Genomic DNA, 21,256 nt, shown 5'->3' with positions numbered 1-21,256 from the left:
CAATCAACTGGCTCATCCCCTCTAGCTGGTGGGAGAAACCTCCCTTCTCCTCCCCATCCCATATACTTTCTATCCAGCCCTCAGCCATCCAGCTGTACTTGCCCTTCATTCCCAGTCATGCAGGAACTCTCACTTTACTGGGTTTTTTATGCCAACTGGCTGACTCGACCTTGCAATGATATTTTCTCACAGTGCTCCTATAGTAGGCTGAGCTCTCTGCTGAATAGGTTGGCCTCCCAAAGATCTGGGAAGTATTAGCAGGCACTGAGGATACCATCTGTTGAACTATCCCTGGAGTCTTTAATGTGCTGTGGATGGAGCCTTTTTGGGTGCCTTATAAACAAGAAGTAAAAATAACCAACTTTCTTCTCTTTAAAAATGATCGACTTTATTATCTAGACCAGAATCTCAGTGAAAGTGCTAGTGAGGATGCGTAGTCAGTGCTTTTTAAAGAGAATACTTAACCCTGCCTCAGTGCAGGGGACTGGACTAGATGACCTATCAAGGTCCCTTCCAGTCCTACATTTCTATGTTTCAGTGATTCTTCACTTAGAAAAAAGGACAGAGTTGTGCATATATGCACCCTTAGCATTCACAATCACAGTATGTGGATTAATATAAAAGAGATAAAATATACATAGCCCTCCCCTGCCTTTACAATCTCAGCACTTTCAGTGTTGTCACTGGTGGTGGTTTCTCCCAGACCATAGTGTCATAAAAGGCAGCTAAGACCTTTCAACCACTCCCTGAAAGCCACCATATACGTGTGCTCACACTGAAGAGTGTGCTCACCATTCAAAAAGCTATAGAGTCATTGGTTTCATGCATCAGTTCACGTTCATGCAAGGAGTCACCTAGACACTTCCGCATTAAGGAGCAAATTCTGTGCATTCAGCTCCCATTGACTTCAACTTAACTCAACAGGAGCTCCCCACATCTAAAGACAGAGCACAGCCCTAAATGAGGGTGCCACAGTTTGTGTCCTAGGGAGAAGAGTTCACCTCGATTCCTCAGTAGCTCTCTCTTGGTGTCTGCCTCCAACTGCACAGAAAACATTCAGAATGTTCCATGAACCCTCTGGAGTGATGCGAGTAAATTTTTCCCAGCGTCTCTCAGTGATCTCTCCCCGCCCCTTGCACTTTTTATCTTACATCTACAGCACAATGGGGATCTATATGTGGTTTCATTCTGTTTAGTAGGACAAAAATATAGCCCAAGAATGATCAAAGAATAATTTCATCAGTCTTTGATTCCTTCTAGTGCATTGCACAAGGTTCCTGAGATAGTTATCTCCGCAATCTCGTTTGCTAGGTTGACAAAATGTATAGGTTAAGGGAATTCATGATAGATTCTAGAGGTACTTTTAAAGAAAATAAATAGAGGGGTTGCACTATAGGGTCTGCATTTGGGTGCAGATGTAACCCACACACCTCCTGGGTGTGGTGTTCTGTCCCATCTAGTGGCACCCAGACCACTTAAAGAGAGAGATAAAATGAGTCTGCTCTACAGCCTTAGCTAACAGCCAGTTGGTAGAGGCTCATGCACTAAGCTCCAGAGGCCCCAGCTTCGATCCCGCCCGCTGACGACCGGGGTCTGTCAGCATTACACAGACTCAGTTCCACACACCTTGCAAACCTGTGTTCCAGTCCCTGCCACTTATTTTACAATCCAGTTGCGAAGAACATCTGTAAACAATGGTTCTCAGAGCATAGGGCTCAATGCCCTTTCTGATAGTCCCTCTAATAGAATGAAAATTGACCCATGAGAGGGTCTCTCTCTTACAAAGTGGTCTGCAGAATGAAAAGTAGAGAATCAGTTTTAGAATAACAGTGCTGTCAGATGCTGTAAGATAATCTTCCCTTAGAAAACACATTTTGTCTATACAGCATATAGCCTCTGGTGCCTGAGAACTCTGACCAGCTACACATGACTCTGAAATGAGACAACCATGCTCCCCACTCCCATTGTGATCCCGAACCACAAATACCCAGTCACCTGGAGCCCAGTGTCACCACCATGCAAAACTTTGCCTATTGGTCAACACAATGGCATATGAGTGAACTCCTGTTCAGCAAAGCTAAGCCATGCTGCACCTAACCATGCATCAGCGCTCTCTCTCCTCTCCCCTTCCCATTCAGCCCAAGTGTCAATTCCATCCCGTGTTCACATTAGAGAGATAGGACTGGGAAGAAATTTATTTAAAAAAAACAGTGATGCCCTAACAAAACCCTCCATCCTAATGAGAGAAACCTCATAATGACTACAGAACAGAGGCTATACATCCAGCAGCTCCCCCGGCACAGCATCCCTCAAAACAGGGCTTGAAAGCTGTGTCCTACCTAATGCATGGATGTGCAATACCTTTTGAGATCCATGCAGCTTTTTCCTATTTGCTGTGTGTAGCTTTAGACTCCAGTCCATCCTGTTTACTCAATGTTGAATCAAATTTTTAATCCAAACTTTTTGGGATAGCAAACCCACGGACCACCCTAAACATAGAGATTGGAGCCTATTGTAAATTTATTTATGCATAACTTGATGGTTGTGTGACACAGTTGATGTCTGTGCATAATCTTTTCTTAAGCTATGCAACAAAAATATGGAAAATACAACAGCAAATAAGTGTCTTATATACTGCTTCAAGACTGGACTCTCATCCTGTGCATAACATGTTTCCACTGTCTTATCTGTTTTCACAGTAGGGACCACGTCTCCATATTTGTTTGTACAGCACTGAACACACAGTTAGCAATCAATAAATAAAAGCAGTCCATGGACAATAAATAAAAATAACTTCAGTATCAATGTTATCAGCTGCTGCATGAGGCCAGAACAGAGGCTATTTTTAAGTGTTGTATGCGGTGTGCTACATTGCACACAAATCCCTTTACTTTTACCTCTCCCTGTCATGCCCAGTCATGCAATGCATGAAACGTGTGGTCTCACATAACAGGCAGGTCTTGCGTTCCCCTCCCTTGTTAGCAATTAGCATGATGGAGCATCACATGTTGCCTCCCAACACTACAAAGCTCTTCTGGGGCAAGAAGCATCTTTTTGTTATGGTTTTGGTACAGAGCCTAGCACAATGGGGCCCTGCTCCATGCCTGGGGCGCCTATCAAATAATAATTATAATTTGTACTAGAATCATTTCTAGTAAGGACTTTTGGTTTGGCCTCCTGGAGAGGAAACTTTGGCTCCTTGACAATACATGTGAAAATAACATTCTGTTTCCCTCCCCTAAAGAAAAGGGCTTTAGGGTTGGGGGGCATCATCAGATAGGAAGGGGGTGCAGCAAGGTCATGGCTGACATCACAATGTGAGCAACAAAAATGGAAGAAAGAGCTGACTCAGTTGATCAGTTCTACCTTGGGAGACAGCTCAAGGCCTGTAGCTTTAGGAACCCCATGGTCTCTAGCTTGGAGTCCCAGCCGCCCACGCCCCCACATGAGTGACAGCAGTGCTTTGGATTGTGCTCAGTTACACTAGTTTCATGACTGCCCTTAGTGTCCCCTCCAACTATGTGGGATAGGTGAGGGTGGGGAAGAGGTCTGGAAGGATGGAAGTTCATATTGGCATTATTTACCAACTAACCAGTATAGTAAGTTTTGGGAAACCTGCCTTCTTGATAGATGACCCAGTGCACCACAGAGAACATATTTCTGATCCTGAATAGGCCAGAAACTGCTAGGTGCTACCACTAACCAAACACATGCAGAGACTCTCCAAAGAGTCCCAGTACTGCGTTTGGGTCACACTCTGAAATGGGCTCCCCCTTTCTCTCTCCTGTTCCTCTTTTACCCCTGCTTTTTTAACACCAATGAAGTTTCACATTTGGAAATGGTTTTGGCTGCCATGGGAAGCTTATGGTTTCTGAGGGTCCCATCTCTGCTCTAGCTGAGCCTCCTCTGGGTTTGGGTCAGCAGGTCTGTGTAAATTTTGGATCTCAGGAACCTGGGGTAAGAGTCTTTCTCCATGAGGCTGTGCACTTTCCCCTGGGCCTGGTCAAAGCAAGATAGTGAGGGCTCCTGCACGTTATTTCTTGTCACCTCCCGTGTCTGGAAGTCTATGTTCACCTAGGGAAAGAGACAACAAGGAGGATTATATAGAGTAACTATGGTTTATATAGCTAATAACACAACAACATAACCTTTTGGGGTGGGAGAGGGAGGGATTCATAATAAGTCACTGCCCAAATTTTCTAACTTAGGTAGCTTAAGTTAAGCACTTCAATCCATATTAATTTCAATATTAGCTGTGTGTGCTTAGCACCTCTGAAAACCAGACCATTTTTATTTAGGTGCCTAGGTGTGAATTTAGGTGCTTAACTTTAGGTATCTACTGCAAGTCTGAAAATGTTGACTCAGAGTCTTTGTCATGCCAGCTATCCCATCCCTCATCAAGACGCCTATGAATTTTTACAAATTTGGCTCTCTATACATTTAGTGTGTTGGATAATGAATTGTTAGTCATTTTAAACTATTACTAAAATCTTATCAAATAGCTTTAAGTTATTTTTGTTTTACAATAAACTGTTTGACTTTTCTCATAATTTCCCATGACAACTACTTACTAAAATATATTGTGCTTGGACTTTTCCATTTTAACCCCCCTAAACTTATGTCTTTAGCATTTTTGCTGTGAAAAATTCCTGAATTCTCCCAGATTTTTGCCCTGACAATCAACCAGTCTTAACTGTGGTTGTCATGAGAAAGATGGCACAAAGCCATTCCTGTGTGAGAGAGTTTGCTATTATTAAACTTTTGAATAGGGAGGCTTCCGTGGTACCCAAATATAATGCAGTCAAAAAGGGGAACCTTTATCTGTGCCTCCCCTAAAATGGTTACAGCATTAGTTGGCTGTGCATTGTGCTGGTGGGTCATTTCAAATTTTGATACACCAAAGGTCATGAATGTGGGATCAGATTTTAGATATCACCCTTTAGATATCATAGGGATCAACACCTCCTAATCTAACCGAAACCCAAGTGTCTAATCCCAGCTGGAATGCATTCAGTGCCACAAGATGCTGGATCTCCTCCCACTCCAGCTGACATAATCAGAAAGACTACCATTTATTTCAGTGGGAGTTCAATTTGGCCCTGTAATCGGCCAACCCTCAGCTTGGGCTTGAGCCAAAGTACCTTTGAGTCTCTTGCCCCTGGGTCCCCGTCAGGATCCTCCACTCCTGGGCAATCTTACTGTTCCCAGCAGGAGTTCAGCTCACTCCCAGGGTCTTTTCAGCACCCAATTTATAGTCTCCTTTTCTCTAGCCCCTGGGAGCACTTCCCAGGACCTACCACAGTTCACTGGCTGGAATCAGCCCTACAGGGCTTTTGCTTATACCAAGATTGTAGTGTCTATCTTCCTCAAATGGGGTGGGGTTTGAAGGAAAATATTAGCAGCTGCCTCAGGCTCAATTTCCCTTGTTGCTGGAGCTTACTAGCATGTCCTAGAAGCTTCCTTGTTCCTGGAAAAACTCCCCTCATGCCTAGGATCACCCTTTTAAGACCCACTTCTCCAGGTGTAGCATGTTCTGCAGGTGCACCTAATTGACACTGCCTGATTGCAGGAATGCTCTTTAGCCTTTCCACCAGAGGGATGGGGGTGTGCCCCATCAGAGGCCCCAAATTACCAATATTATTAGGTCACAAGTTGCGGTTAAAGTCTGAGTTTTCCCCACTGGAAGCCCTGTTGGAAATTGGGTACACATTCACTAGAGGAATCTGTGAGCAGACTCTCGCTGAATAAGCAATATGACATCACAATGTGGCATCACAATGCAGGATATAACATCATAAACTGTGATTATGTTAAAGGAGAATTCACAAGTCCAGGCTCTAAATTGTGGCTACACTTTCTATTCAGCACGGTGTGCTATTGCTCGTAACTTTCAGAAATTCTAACAATGCTGAATTCTACAGATTCAGAGGGCTGTAGGGCCTAGATTGACACATACACCCTAATCTTGGAGATTCAACAGGTTAGAGCAGTTGCTGGGAGTGTTGTTGAAGGCCGTTTTGGGGACCTATAAATAATCAGTTTTGATACTTGTGAAAGAATGAAGGAGTGATGTCTCTATCAAGCCACTGATTCGCAGAGGTTCCCCACTGGAGGCTTTGGGATGCAGGCTGCAGTAACTCAGGTATCCAGACACACTGGCCAATAGTAGCTAGTGAAATCATTAATCACTAATAAATTTGTTAGTCTCTAAGGTGCCACAAGTACTCCTGTTATTTTTGCGGATACAGACTAACACGGCTGCTACTCTGAAACAGTGAAATCATTGATCAGCTCATTACCTCTGCAGTGATCCTCTGAAGCATACAAAATCCCAGCATTGGGGATGTGAGTCACTGGTAGTGGAGAGAGATGTGGCAAACAACCTTCCTTTCCTTTCCCTTGCCAAGTGAGTTTCCCTGCAATACCTGTTGCTCAGATTAATCCCACCAGAGTGTGTATGCCTACCAACCTCTCGAGGAGCTTGCACATCAATGAATTCTTCAAAGATCCTGTGGGCCTTGGATGCCAGTTTGGTTGTTGAGCGGGTCTTCCTGAACTCCTCGCAGGCCAGCCAGAACTCCAGATTCTCCTCGCTGAACTCTGTCTTCAGGAAGGCGCGGAATGCAGCCACCCCATCTACAAGGGGGAAACATTGGATTTATGGAAGAAAGGAAGCAACTTCAGACCAGGTAAGGCCTCTTTACGGTATATGCCATTGTTCACTCATCCCCAACAAATACGACCCCTATTCGTTTCAAAATCTCTGCCATTGGCACAAAAAGACTTAACTGCTGATCATGTTGTTTTTCTACAGCAGGCTCAAGTACTGTCCTCCACAGGTTACAGTTACATGAGGCTCCCCGTCCCAGGTGGTTAAAGGAACCCCCTCCTGGGTTGTTTTTTAATCAGTGTTTTGCTAGGAGTGTAGGCAGAATTTCAAAGGGATTTCAGTGGGATTTGAGAGCCTGACTCCTATAGGGTCCTTTGAAATTCCCAGGCTCAAGTTATACATTCTGCTTGCCATATAGTTGTTAATGCCTCACTATGTAAAATACATTTGTCACTAGGTAAAACTGTTTATAAAATACATCATTTGTGAACTTGTCTCCTTTTACATCTGGGCTTTTCATTACTTTGGTTTATTATCTTGACACATTTTAAACTCTTATTTGTACATAGAAAGTAGCTTAGAATTTCTAACCATAACATCTACACTAAAAAGAAAAAGGAAGGAACACAGAGTGGTCAAAGTGCTCTTATCTCTTTTAGTGCTGAGCAATTGTGAGACTTCGATAATGTTTCTGGCTAGCTCAGGTTACAAGTTATGATTATGAAGATTTGGAAATTGGAGCCTTCTGATTTCTGTGTGTAGGCATATTTATAAAAAGAGGCACATGTGGACACAGCCACTGTATTTACTTTCTCTGCATGTATAGGAGCCAACCAATTCAGCTCTGGAATAAGCAGATTTGAAATCAATGAGGGCTCCACCCACTTATGGCAGAGCTGAATTTTGCCCTTTCAGACCTTTCCTATAAGGTAGGGCCATTTAAGAGTTTATGACAGGAAGCCTACTTGGCCAGCATTACCCCATTCCAAGTTTGTCTCTAAAAACATTTATGGGCCAGGGAATGCAGTCAGTGAGGGGAAAGAAGTGGTTTTGGGGAAATTCACTGAAGGTCCCTCCTACTCTGCCTGCCCTGAGTTTGGGAGCTAAGCTCCCCTGCCTCTTCCTGGGCTGGTGAAATAAGGACTTCTCAAGCACAATAATCTAAAGTGGGAGCAGCAGGAGGGGCTGGTGCCTGGCTGGGGAGTTGATGGGGCTCTAATCTTTCCTGCACTAGTACCAGACGGGAGCTCCCTTTCTGACTCTTTTCTTTCCCAGAAAGATCCACCCCTTGCCACTTCCTCCCCACTTCCAGTGGGCAGAGATGGAAAGTGACAGAGTCTGCTGCCTCCAGCTCTCCCCTCCGCCCCCCAGGGAAAAGAGAAACCCTGCCCCCAGCCTTCCCTCCCCTAGCCAGAATCCAGGAGATACTAGGGTTGCCATCTCTGAGATGCAGAACCCCACCTCAGCCCTTAAGGGAGCCCTCCTGCTGTCCCCTACCAAGAGCCCCTACCTCAACCACTCCACTCCTGGCGAGACTCGGGTCTTTTTGTGACAACTTGCATTTGGCACTGGCAGAAGACAGCATACTGGGCTAGATGGACCAATGGTTTGACCAGTATGGCTGTTCTTATGTTCTGTCCCCCTTCCCAGTCCCCGATGCTGGGAGGAGCCACTGCGGTTTCAGCAGGTTGAGGGCCTGGCACACACCCAGATGTCAGCCGCTCTCCCAGCCACTTGGCATGCGTGGTAGTTAAAAAATCACTGTGTGGACACGTGTGCACAACTTACAGGGAAGGTTGGTCCCAAGTGAAATAAACAAAGCCCGCACATTAAATCTTTTCACCGGCAAGGCAGTACAAAAACTGGCCAGGCCGGTTAAAAACCAGCCAGCTGGCAACCATAGCCACCTCCAGGACACAGAATGGTTCTGTCAGCTCCCTCTCCCCTCTTGAATGTCTCATCTAAGTGCCTTACGTCTTCCTGTAACCTCACATCCGCTCCCCGCAAGCAACTGGGAATGGTTTTATGAGAGCTGGGGTGAAAGTGCCTCTTCCTGATTGCTTTTAAATAGCTAATGTGAGATTATGGACAGAAAGGGGACACAGAGATGAGATGCTCAGCCACGGCTGTCTCACATCAACTCTTTGGAGTGTCGTTTTTTAGTCTCCTTACTGGCCAAAGAGAGGGGGAAACGTGGTCTCAGCAAGGTGCTGTGCCAGCAGCAAAACGAGGGCTTTTGTTGTGCGTACAGCAGTGCTGCTGAAAATGAATATTGTGATTTGGATACAATGGACTGTACAGCTACAGCCCCAGGTGCCTGAAGGAGACATTAGCCCCTCTCCAAGCCAGTGGTGCAGGGACATGCCAGAAATATGGCTGGGGCAGGAGGTGTAGCAGGAACGCACTGCACTCGGGCTATTATGGGCTGCTCTGTGACTTCATAACGTGATGTTGTAGCCACCTTGAGATAGAGATGCTGCTGAGGCTGCTCTAGCTTACACCAGGGCCTGCTCCGCTCCCCAGCTGACCCCAAAATGCAGGAGGCAAGAAGGTGACACACAGCTTGTGCCCTCTCCAGAATCTAGTACCCAGTGTCTTTCCTGGGGAGGTAGAGTCTCAGTGGGAAGGTGAAAACTCAGGAGCAGACTGGGGAGTCTATGCTGCAGGGATCTGTCAGTATGGGATAGCAGAGAGTTTGGAGGGAACAGAAGTTTGAAGGGAAAAGAACAGCAGATCCTGGTGCCATAAGGCTCTTTGTATATAGCTGGTTCCTGTAGTGTTTGCCCTTAAACATTCCATACCTGGTTAGTGGATACCCTGCTGAAGCTTTTTACAAGGACAATAAAGAGCTTTGCGATATGCTTCTAGACCCCCTGCCTCTCTTTCTCGGTTTTGATTCTCCCTCTGCTTTTTGAAAAAAGAACAGGAGTACTTGTGGCACCTTAAAGACTAACAAAGTTATCTCACAGATTGTCTGGCTATGTAGACTCCCTCCTCAGGCCCTACGCTACCAGCACTCCTAGCTATCTTCGAGACACCACTGACTTCCTGAGGAAACTACAATCCATTAGTGATCTTCCTGAAAACACCATCCTAGCCTCTATGGATGTAGAAGCCCTCTACACCAACATTCCACACAAAGATGGACTACAAGCCGTCAGGAACAGTATCCCCGATAATGTCACGGCAAACCTGGTGGCTGAACTTTGTAACTTTGTCCTCACCCATAACTATTTCACATTTGGGGACAATGTGTACCTTCAAATCAGTGGCCCCACAGTATGCCAACATTTTTATGGTTGACTTAGAACAACGCTTCCTCAGCTCTCGTCCCCTAACGCCCCTATTCTGCTTGCGCTACATTGATGACATCTTCATCATCTGGACCCATAGAAAAGAAGCCCTTGAGGAATTCCATCATGATTTCAACAATTTCCACCCCACCATCAACCTCAGCCTGGACCAGTCCACACAAGAGATCCACTTTCTGGACACTACAGTACTAATAAACGATGGCCACATAAACACCACCCTATACCGGAAACCTACTGACCGCTATACTTACCTACATGCCTCCAGCTTTCATCCAGACCACACCACTCGATCCATTGTCTACAGCCAAGCTCTACGATACAATCGCATTTGCTCCAACCCCTCAGACAGAGACAAACACCTACAAGATCTGTATCAAGTGTTCTTACAACTACAATACCCACCTGCTGAAGTGAAAAAACAGATTGACAGAGCCAGATGAGTACCCAGAAGTCACCTACTACAGGACAGGCCCAACAATGCCAAAGTAACAATGCCACTAGCCATCACCTTCAGCCCCCAACTAAAACCTCTCCAGCGCATCATCAAGGATCTACAACCTATCCTGAAGGACGATCAATCACTCTCACAGATCTTGGGAGACAGGTCAGTCCTTGCTTACAGACAGCCCCCAAACCTGAAGCAAATACTCACCAGCAACCACACACCACACAACAAAAACACTAACCCAGGAACCTATCCTTGCAACAAAGCCCATTGCCAACTCTGTCCACATATCTATTCAGGGGACACAATCATAGGACCTAATCACATTAGCCACACTATCAGAGGCTCGTTCACCTGCACATCTACCAAAGTGATATATGCCATCACGTGCCAGCAATGCCCCTCTGCCATGTACATTTGCCAAACCGGACAGTCTCTACGTAAAAGAATAAATGGACACAAATCAGACGTCAAGAATTATAACATTCAAAAATCAGTTGGAGAACACTTCAATCTCCCTGGCCACTCGATTACAGACCTAAAAGTCGCAATATTACAACAAAAAAACTTCAAAAACAGACTCCAACGAGAGACTGCTGAATTGGAATTAATTTGCAAATTGGACACCATTAAATTAGGCTTGAACAAAGACTGGGAGTGGATGGGCCATTACACAAAGTAAAACTATTTCCCCATGCTTATCCCCTCCCCTCCCCATATCTCCTTGTCAATTGCTGGAAATGGGCCATTTTCATTACCACTACAAACATTATTTTTTCTCTCCTGCTGATAAAAGCTCACCTTAACTGATCACTCTCCTTATAGTGTGTATAGTAACACCCATTGTTTCATGTTCTCTGTGTGTATGTATATATATATATATATATATATATATATATATATGTCTTCCTACTGTATTTTCCACTACATGCATCCGATGAAGTGGGCTGTAGCCCACGAAAGCTTATGCTCAAATAAATGTGTTAGTCTCTAAGGTGCCACAAGTATTCCTGTTCTTTTTGCGGATACAGACTAACACGGCTGCTACTCTGAAACCTCTGCTTTTTGTCATCCTTAGCACTGACACAGGGGTCACTCTCCAAAAACAGAAGCCTTGCCAGGGGACGTGATGAACAGAGCATAATGTCTGATAAAAGGAAAGGCTTTCTCATGATTGATGTAGCAAGGAAGACCTTTGCTTCAACTCTGCCCCAGAGAGCAGCCTGGAGCAGCCAGGGAGCTGGGGCAGCAGCTGGAACCAGAAAGTCTCTGCACAGTTCTCTCTCCTTGCTCCTGCTCTGACTTTAGTCAGTGGCTTTTAATTTCTAAATAAATATAGAAAGGGGTTGGATACGGGTCATGGACATTTTTCTCTTCCTGTTTGTACTCTGTCTCCTTCCCTTCTACTTACTCTCCCCCCTTTTCTCTCCTCTCCATAAACTTTCTCCACTTCCCTTCCTTTTTCTCACCCTCCCACTCCTTCAAGGCTCTTGCTTAACCCCCTTTCTTCATTCTGTCCCACCCTCTTCACTTTCCTTCTTTTCACCTCTCTCCAGTGGCGTAGCCAGGATCTAAGAGCAGGGGGAGCAAACATAAAAAAGGCGCCCCCCCCCTTGGCTCCTCCTCTGGCCACGCCCCCCTTGGCTCCTCCTCTGGCCGCTCCGCGCCCCCCCCTTGGCTGGCTCCTCCGGCTGTGCTGCCCCCCCCATTGGCTGCCGGCCGCCATGCTGCGCCTCCCCTCGCTCCTCCAGCCGCGTCGGCCAGCCACAGCTGCGGGCTGCCTTGCTGTGCCCCCCCCCCCCCCGCTCTGCCTCCTCCGGCCGCGCCCGCCGCCCCGGGCCATTGGCTGCGGGCCGCCCTGCTGCGCCCCCCCTCGCTCCCCCGCACCCCACTAGCACCCCAATTCATATCTCCTCCATCAACCTGTCTTTCCTGTTGATTTCACGTGCAAATAGGATTTCCATTGTGTTGGCTTAATTTACATGTGACAGAGAGATACACATCTTATCTCCTCTCTGGAAAATAACTATTTGTCAGCTCTTCCTGGTTACGTAGTTTAAAACATATTTTAGAAGGTACACATAACTCCTTGCACAGCCACCGTACATACATCTCTCAGTGCTTATGATGACCACTATGATATAAGCTTTAACTGGATACCTCACACAACAGTCTTCATCGATAAATACTGTGGCAGCAATTTTGTTACATGTAGTGAGTGTGTCAGGTCTGATAGGAGTTGCTGTTACAGAACATTGAACCCTTTGCCAGTTGGCATTGAGGGCACAGCCTGTGAGAGTGAACAACAGATTACTGTGCACTGTAAGATAGCTTCCACACTGTAATGCTGCCCTGCAGCTTAGGATAGGAAGGGAAGAAGGGAATTGGAGAAGAGTACCGGAACTAACTGAAGTGCAAGGGTGGATTTAGGTCAATAGAATGTTGTTCCCTGAGTTGTAATTTGGCCTGGATGCTGAGTTTAAGACCTGCACACTCATGAAGAGAATCAGGGAAGCGTTACTTACCACAGGAGGTCATACTTTGTTTCAAAGCACTTCTCACCCAAATGAAGGGACTCTGGCAGCACAGTACCCCCAGGACTATGTCAAGTTCAGTATTGACTTGAACAGAAAACCATCATCTACTGAGTATCAAATAAAGAAGCACGGAATAGCTAGGCAGTGTGATCTATAAACTACATATCCTAGATAAAGTGCAGAAAAAAGAGCAGCACTGGGAGTCTTCAGATGGCACAGCACGGTGCATCCTTAGAATATACAGACCACAGTCTCCACGGTTATGGCACTTTAAGAAGGTATCGGTGTCCTTATTTAGGGGTGGGATCCTTTAAAATAGTTCTAGTATATTTATTCAGGCATCTGTCCTCAAAAAAGGAGCTTTGGGTGTAGGGTTCCCCTGAAACCAAACGGGGAAGCAATTACTGTTGGAGCAGACCTAATGAAGACACTGCAAAGAATTCCTCTCATAGGGGGAGAGCATCAAAGCCCATAAGAGGAGCAGATCTGGAAGGAATTTGCAAATCTGTGAGAGCAGAGCAGGGCCGTCCTTAAGCATAAGCATATGCGGCTGCGTAGGGCACCCGAAAATTTGGGGCACCACCGGGACCATAGGCACCGACTTCTCATCTTGTGGGAGGGTGCTCGACACCAGGGCTGGCTTTAGGAAGTGCGGGGCCCAATTCGAACATTTTCGGCAGGGGCCCCAGCAGGGATGACTAACAACAAAAAAAAACGTAAAAAAAGCCTTTCATTTCTTCCATGTATTATTTACTTTCCATAACTATATAAATAATAAAATTATATATTATGTACATTGCGACATATATGCTGTTGATCGGTTATTAATGAGCTCGGTTTCACATGTGTGGGTCCCCGCCACTCCCTGGGGGTGGTGTGCACATGTGTGGGTCCCAGCTGCTCCCTGCCCCCCTCATTGAAGCAGGTGTGCAGGGTTACTGCCCTGGGAACTGCAGGGCACCAGTGGACATGGGGCTGGCTGGAGGCAGGGCAGGGGCTGACTGGAGGTAGGGTCTGGCTGCAGGCAGGGCAAGGGGTGCGGGGCTGGCTGGAGACAGGGGTGTGTGGGGCGGGCTGGCTGGCTTCAGGCAGGATCACAGGGGTGTGTGGCAGGGGTTGGCAGGGCTGGAGACAGAGGAGTGCGGGACTGGCTAGCTTCAGGCAGGGGGGTGCAGCAGGGGTTGGCTGGAGACTGGGCAGGGGGTGCAGGGCTGGCTGCAGGCAGGGGTGTGTGTGGGGCTAGCTGGCTTCGGGCAGGGCCGCAGGGGGGTGCGGCAGGGTGTGGCTGGAGACAGGGCAGAGGGTGCGGCAAGGGTTGGCTGTGGGCAGGGCTGGCTGCAGGCAGGGCAGGGGGGGCGGGGCTGGTGTGGGCAGGACAGGGGGTGCAGGGCTGGTGCGGGCAGGACAGGGGGTGCAGCAGGGGCTGGCTGCGGGCAGGGGGTGCAGGGCTGGCTGGAGACAGGGGCTGGCTGCGGGCAGGGGATGCAGCAGAGGCAGCTGGAGCCCCGGCCCTTTAAATAGCCCCCGGAACCCCCTGCTATCCCAGGGCTCTGGGGGCTATTTAAAGGGCCCAGAGCGCCCCTGCTTCTACCGCCCCGGCCCTTTAAATAGCCGAGGGAGCCCTGGGGAAGCGGTGGGGCTCCAGCGGCTATTTAAAGGGCCGGGGCGGTAGATGCAGTGGGAGCCCTGGACTTTTTAAATAGCCCCCAGAGCCCCGCAGCCCTACCCCAGGGCTCCAGCAGTGGGGCTCTGGTGGCAATTTAAAGGGCCTGGGGGCCCAGGCCCTTTAAATTGCCCCCTGGGGAAGCTGGGCCACGCCGGTACGCCGTACTAGGGCTTGGGCGCGGGGCCCTCTTAGGTGCGGGGCCCGATTCAGGGGAATTGGTTGAATTGGTCTAAAGCCGGCCCTGCTCGACACCACCCTTCTGTTCCAGGCCCCACCCCCACTTCACCCAAGCCTCCACCCTGCCCCGCCTCTTCCCGCCCCTACTCCACCCCTGCCCCACCTCCTCCCCCAAGTGCGCCCCGTCCCCGCTCCGCCCCCCTCCCTCCCAGAGCTTGAACGCCGCGAATCAGCTGTTTGCGGCACTCTGGAAGCACTTAGAGGGCGGGGAGGAGTTGGTAAGCATGGGGCTGCTGGCACGTGAGAGGCACAGGGGGAGAGGGGAAGGGTGGGAGCTTGGCACAGGTGGGTGCTCTGCACCCACTAAATTTTCCCCATGGGTGCTCCAGCCCCGGAGCACCCACCCACGGAGTCCACACCTATGACCGGGACAGCAGGTAAGAGCGGGTCGGCTCCCGCACTCCCAGAGTGCACTGCAGTCTCCTTACTAGGCAGAAGGCAGGGGCCATATTCACAGAACCGAATGCGCCAGCATAGGGGCACCAGTTGTGGCGGCATAGGGGCAGTATAGGAGCACCAGTATTCACAGAGCCGAATGCGCTGGCGTAGGGGCACCAGTTTAATAATACTGTGTAGGGCCCCATAAATCCTAAGAACGGCTCTGGAGCAGAGCAACAAAAGGCTAGTCCATTCTCCTTTCACTCTTACCCCATGAACACAAGCCAGGTCCCAAAGTCATTACTTGGGTTTTACTCACTTCTTGTTTGGCCATGATTCCCATTGACTTCAGAGGGAGTTTAGCCTCAGCCTTACTAAGGACTTCAGTTTATGTCCCTGTGTACCTGCTCCACCTTCATGCTGATCCCTAGAGCAGTAAGGTGCACTGGGGATCTTGGGGAGGGATTGTGCTACATACACTTATTTCCCAGACAATTATCTTTTTCCGAGATCCTCCTGGGGTGCTAAGGCTCCCCCTGTGCTCCCAACACAGGGATGTGCCTAAAAGTATAATCTAGCCCTGTATGCTTTAAGTAATTATCATATTTGGCACTTATGTGTAGTGTGTCACTGATTTACAGTGCTGTACAAACATTAATGCATCCCCGCAATTCATCTGTGAACTAGGTAAGTATTATTACTTTCCTTGTATAGATGGGGGCAGTAAACCAGGCTGCTTCATGGATTTTCCCAAGGTCAGTAACAGAGCTGTAGTTAGAACTCAAAGAGTTCCTCACAACCAACGTTGTGTCCTTTCCCTTAGAACATGGAGAGTAGATTGACTAGAGCAATAAGGGTTGAAAAGAAGGAGCTCTGCAGGCTAGTAAATGATGAGTGGCAACTAAGGAAGGCCTCAACATCTTGAGAAGATCCAAGACTAAAGGCTTAAATCATTCAGGCAGACAGTTTAATCCCCAGGAATCTAGCCAATGCTGGAACGCGAAGGTTAATGATTATTTATGCAGTGTTTGTATTTCATGCCATAGATGTGATTGGCACTTACCCTAGGAAACAAAGACATAGGCTGAGATTTTTAAAGATATATAGGTGTTACTGCACTTAGCATTGCAATGCCTATGTTTCATTTTCAAAAGGAATTTAGACACTTAGGGGTCTAAATACTGCCCAGCTGATGCTGAATGAGGTGGGGGTACAGGAACATTTCTAATCCTAGTATCATTTTGATGAATTTTAGACTCATGTCAGTAGCACAATGCTGGTACAGTGCTGTCCTGGCTCAAAAAGAGCCAGAAGAAAATGGGAATCTGTGGGAAGAAGGACAAAGAGTGATCAAGAAAAGGCAGAAGAAGGATAATATATGTCAGAAGAGCACAGAGATCACACAAGACGGAGGAGGGAAAAATAACCGTCACAAAACTAAAAAGGAAACATACATGAAGGTTTTTCCATGTCTCTTTGTTGAAAACAGATTGCGGGTTTAAGGACAGTTTGTCCTGCTGGATATTGGACAAATGACAAGCCACGTGTCCAGCCCCGTGAGAGATGCAGAACAAGATGCGCCATTGCTTGCATCTCCGCCGGCATACTGTCAAAAGGAATCTCCATCTGGCTGGCCAGACCATGTCTCCTGGGCATGAGATACAGAGAGAGGCTACTCTTCTGTCACTTACTGCACACACACTCTCCAGGCCAGACCGAGCTCCCGTCTCGTGGGAGTCATCATTAACCTTAATGGCATGAACTGGGAAAAGATGTTCAAAAACAACACATTAAAGTCACTTCCTGGTAAATGTACTAAAAGCATGTCGCATAGATTACAGAATCCTCTTCTCATGCTACCACACTTCCCTGAGGTTTTTCCCTCACTACTTGCTTTTAGAAAATGAAAATTTGACATTATTGTACACGGTGCAGAGCTCTCTGTCCTGTCCCTGGCAAACAAGGAGTTAATAGCAACTCAGGTGCTCCAGGGAGGGGCCATAGGAGCAGTTGCTCCTGGCTTGAGAAGGTTGAGACTGCCTGGGAGAAGGTTGTTCCCTGGGCCAGTGCAGCCCCAAACCAAGGGAATATTTGTGCATTATGTTTTGAGGTTTTTCTGTGATGGGAAGAGAAAGCTCTTGCTGCAAAAGGGCAGCTGACTGGCTGATCCTGTGCTTCTGAACTGCTCTGCATCTCCAGCAGGTAGATATGCGGCATTAAGTTGTTTACCTGAAAGTATCAACAAAATTAAGACTTCAGCCACTCTTAACCGGTTGGCATTAGTTCCTTTAAAGCAGTGTTAGAATGACAGAGGGGGAGTCGCACACTTTATCCCCAGATGCCTGCTGCAGAGCTGTGTGTCATTGGAAGCACATGAGTTGTGCTGCCTCCCTTATTCCTGATCACTTACCAGTGTCGATGCTGATGTATTTTTATATGATCTGCAGACTAGACAGTTGGAATCATTCCATTTCCTTTATCCAGTAGGGCATTGCCCATCCTGGGAGTCCCTAGAGACATGGGACTAATTCATTGGTGACCTATGACCCCTTTGTAACAGCATAGCTGGCCTAAAAGGGCTTCCGAGCAGCCAGAAGCTCTCTTCCCTTCCAGGAATACCCCTGGTGCAATTGAACTCCCCAGTATGTGCAGAGATGACACCACTGGTTCTACAACCCCATGAGAGCCCCCGGTGCAGGAATACAGGGCAGGAGGGGGTATGGCTCAGTGTTTCACTGCCGTGGGTTTTCCTAAGATGCTGCAAGTCCCATAGGGGCCACGGCAGCCAGGACACAAGGTAAGATACCCTTTAGGGCTGCCCTAACCTGCACTGGGGGGCTGCATGGCAGCAACCCCAGGATAGGAAAAGCACAAGCCAGCTTCCCCTCAGTCCCCGTGGTAGCCTCCATGCTGGTGCAGAGATGAATCATGTCCAGAATAAGAACGCTGCATATTATTTAAGAAAATAACATGATTCCTGGTGAAGATTGCAATCAGAGAGACCCCCCAAAGAGAGGGGTTCTGAGTAGAGATTGTGGGGGAGGGTAGGAGAGAGTGAGAGCAATGGATCTCCTTAAGTTCTGGTATCATTCTGGAACCAGATTTTATTGGAAACATAACACCTTTTATCTAAGGTCCTCCTAGACTCCACTCAAGAGACCCTCTCCTGAAAGTATTATGTCGAGATTAAACGTTACTATAAAGTTCACTAAAGCGATGCAGGCAGCAGCCTCTCATACTTCAGTGGATATTTTACAAAGGTAAATGACCTGATATTACACATAGAGACTGCATGATGCTCTGTTAGAAGCCTTTTTGGAATGTCTCCACCTGCAGCCTCTTTGTAGTCTCATTGTATGTAGCAACAAGAGGTTCAGAAGTTCCAAAAAAGAATACTGACTCTCTATGTACAGTGTCAACCTCCTTACCTTGGCAATACCCACTGAATTGTTATGAGGGTCTCAAGATTGTATCACTTTAGTAACATTTAATTCCGCCCTTTGATCTGAGAAATACCTCCCTGCTTCCTTCCATTCCCACCAGTATATCCCTGGAGGGACAGCTTTGAATTGGCTCCCCTCCGTCATTCAATTCCTGAGCACTGTCTATGCCATAACACACCATTACATCATGGAATTGTTTGGTCTGAAGAGGCCCAAAACCTCATTCCAGGTTTATCTTTGACTGTGGCAGGTGAAAATTGTGAGCCAACAACATTATTCCAAGTGAATTAGCAAACCATAACTAATTCTTAACCCCTCTGAAATTTACATAGGAGTTTCCATTCCAGAATAGACCAGTGGTCTATCTAGTGAAGCAATGCCAGATGCTTCAGAGAAAATGTGATACCTGCATAACACTATAAAGCAAAGGGAAAATTTCTTTCTGAGCCCAGCTGGTGATCAGCTTATGCCCCAGAGCATGAGCTGATATTACGCTAGCAAACACTGTTCACACAGGCAGTCATAAGGAAATTTGACTGATATAGTTCTCTCCTTTTTTGCCACTAGCTGTAGGCGCTTAGCTGAAAATGTTCACTGGGGATAGTCACACAGAAATGCTAGAGTAGATACAGGACTTCTTTATCTGTCTGACATTAGCACAATGTTTGTTCAAGTGTGCTACTTAATGGGGGGGGAAATGCAGATAACTGAAGCTTTGTTCTGCTTCCACAATGAATCTTAGGCAATTCCATTGCCTTTTTAATGCAGTTATGAAAATGAAAATACCTACAATGACTACCACAAGATAATCCCTTTCACTCAAAGGTCTGTGGGCCAAGCACAGCTCTCATTTACATGGGTGTAACTCTAGAGTAACACAGTTGCCTTCAATGGAGTTTCTTCAGATTTGCATCAGTTTTACTGAGAGCAGGTTTTGACCCTCACACTAGCAATTCCAGAGGCTTCAGGTACAAAACAGAATGTAGAGTATTCCCTGGAAAGGAGGGTTATTAAATTACTGATATTTCACTATTCACTGGGTAACTCTACAGGGGCCATTATTAGAAACTCAGCTTTTGTCGTCACACACCATATAGTTACCACAATGACTTCCTATTCTAGATATGGGAGAAAGCTGGTGTCTCAGCTACCTGTGTGGTAGCTGCTAATAAATGCTGACATTTTTATGGTGGCCACTGTATGATGTTCTAAGGCTGGAGACACATCAACCAGCTAAAAAGGAAACTATTTCTATAATTTCACCACATATAACCTTATCTACTTAGCTTTTGTAACAGAAGCTTACTCTTGTATGCTACATGCCTTACCTTTCTTAATATCCTAACTTATGCTCAGGGTAACATAGGACTCTGACAAAATTAGAGATGGGCAAAAAAAATTGGATATTGACAAAAGTTTTCCATGATATTTTGTGTTTTGACCAAAGTTAAAAGTTGAATATTTTCCCCCTAGCTGCAAAAGCAATATTCTCAGTGAATTATTGTTGGTGAAATAATACAGCATCTTTTCATCCATGGATCTCAAAGCAGTTTACAGTCACCAATTCATTCCCAACCGAAAACACTGGGGTTTCAATGGGGCTCAGGAAAAAAAAAAGTCAGTGTAAACCCCTTAAGGAGCCCAGCCCATTCCCTCCTGAAATATAAGCCTTCACCACACACTCTCACCCCTCTTAGTTTACACTGCTCGCACAATCTGAGTTTGCACCCTTGTTTCATTCTGTAATGGAAATATGCTATTGGATATATACTGCTTAGTTTAATATGTTGTTTGTTAAAGGTGTAGAAAAGATTTTGAAAGGATGCAGTCCCAGGTTACATTCCATGATATCAGAATTCCATAGCTTCCCAGTAGGATGCGTTGGTGGAGCAGAATAATATTTTTATAAAGAGAATTGGAATGATTGATCTGTTTAGCGGTATGAAGTGTGATGATTACATGGTTTTGTATAGTTTGTGTTTGTAGAACATTCAGACATGTATGTTTAACTATAGGTTATACCCTGTAACAACTAAAATATGTCATTTTTGTAGTGAGCAAAGCTATATGCTCGAATGTTCAAAGTCACATAGGGGATTTGAATGCCCATTGGATTTCCCATTAACATTAATGGGAATTGGGCAGCCAGATCCCCCAGGCGGGTTTGAAAATTTCAGCCACAGTGTATGTTAGTGTTATAGTACACACTCCCTCCCAGCATGTTCTTGTGATATTGCCCTAATTGTGGATGGTTAAGATAGTCAGTTATGTGGAGATCCACTGAGGGTCCTTGTGCCATCTAATACGATTCTTCACATTTGAACTACAGTAAATATTTGTGAAAGAGGATGGAGGTAGAATGTGATTTCTACTCACATTTATGGGACAAGAGACTGTCAAAAGAATCTGCCCATCTTGTGGCTTCTTCCGTTGATAATCTTCTAAAAGAAAGGAAATGACAATCACACATAGTCTATTACAGACAGTCTTCTGGTGCAACTTGCCTGGGAAGGGCTGGACAAGACACCAGATCTTTTAGACCAGGACTTTGTATCAACCAAAGTAAAGACAATCACTGACGAATTAATCCCAATTTTTACACAAGTCCTAGTGCATGCTGATACAG

The 21,256-nt window shown here is 46.6% G+C and overlaps 1 protein-coding gene across 2 annotated transcripts in view; it reads right to left on the bottom strand.

Moving 5' to 3' along the window:
• Positions 1-3,891: 3,891 nt before the first annotated feature.
• RGS8 (regulator of G protein signaling 8) overlaps positions 3,892-21,256 on the bottom strand; it is a 30,543-nt gene continuing 13,178 nt past the window's right edge. For both annotated transcript variants that reach the window (XM_065409530.1, XM_065409532.1), the window contains 3 exons: positions 21,007-21,071; positions 6,470-6,636; positions 3,892-4,074 (listed from right to left, as the gene is read on the bottom strand). In XM_065409530.1, the coding sequence (XP_065265602.1) occupies positions 3,892-4,074; positions 6,470-6,636; positions 21,007-21,071 (415 nt within the window). The remainder of the gene's footprint in view (positions 4,075-6,469; positions 6,637-21,006; positions 21,072-21,256) is intronic.

The sequence above is a fragment of the Emys orbicularis genome, chromosome 8 (assembly GCF_028017835.1).
Source record: "Emys orbicularis isolate rEmyOrb1 chromosome 8, rEmyOrb1.hap1, whole genome shotgun sequence".
Lineage (NCBI taxonomy): Eukaryota > Metazoa > Chordata > Testudines > Emydidae > Emys > Emys orbicularis.
This window is presented reverse-complemented; position numbering and strand designations above follow the sequence as displayed.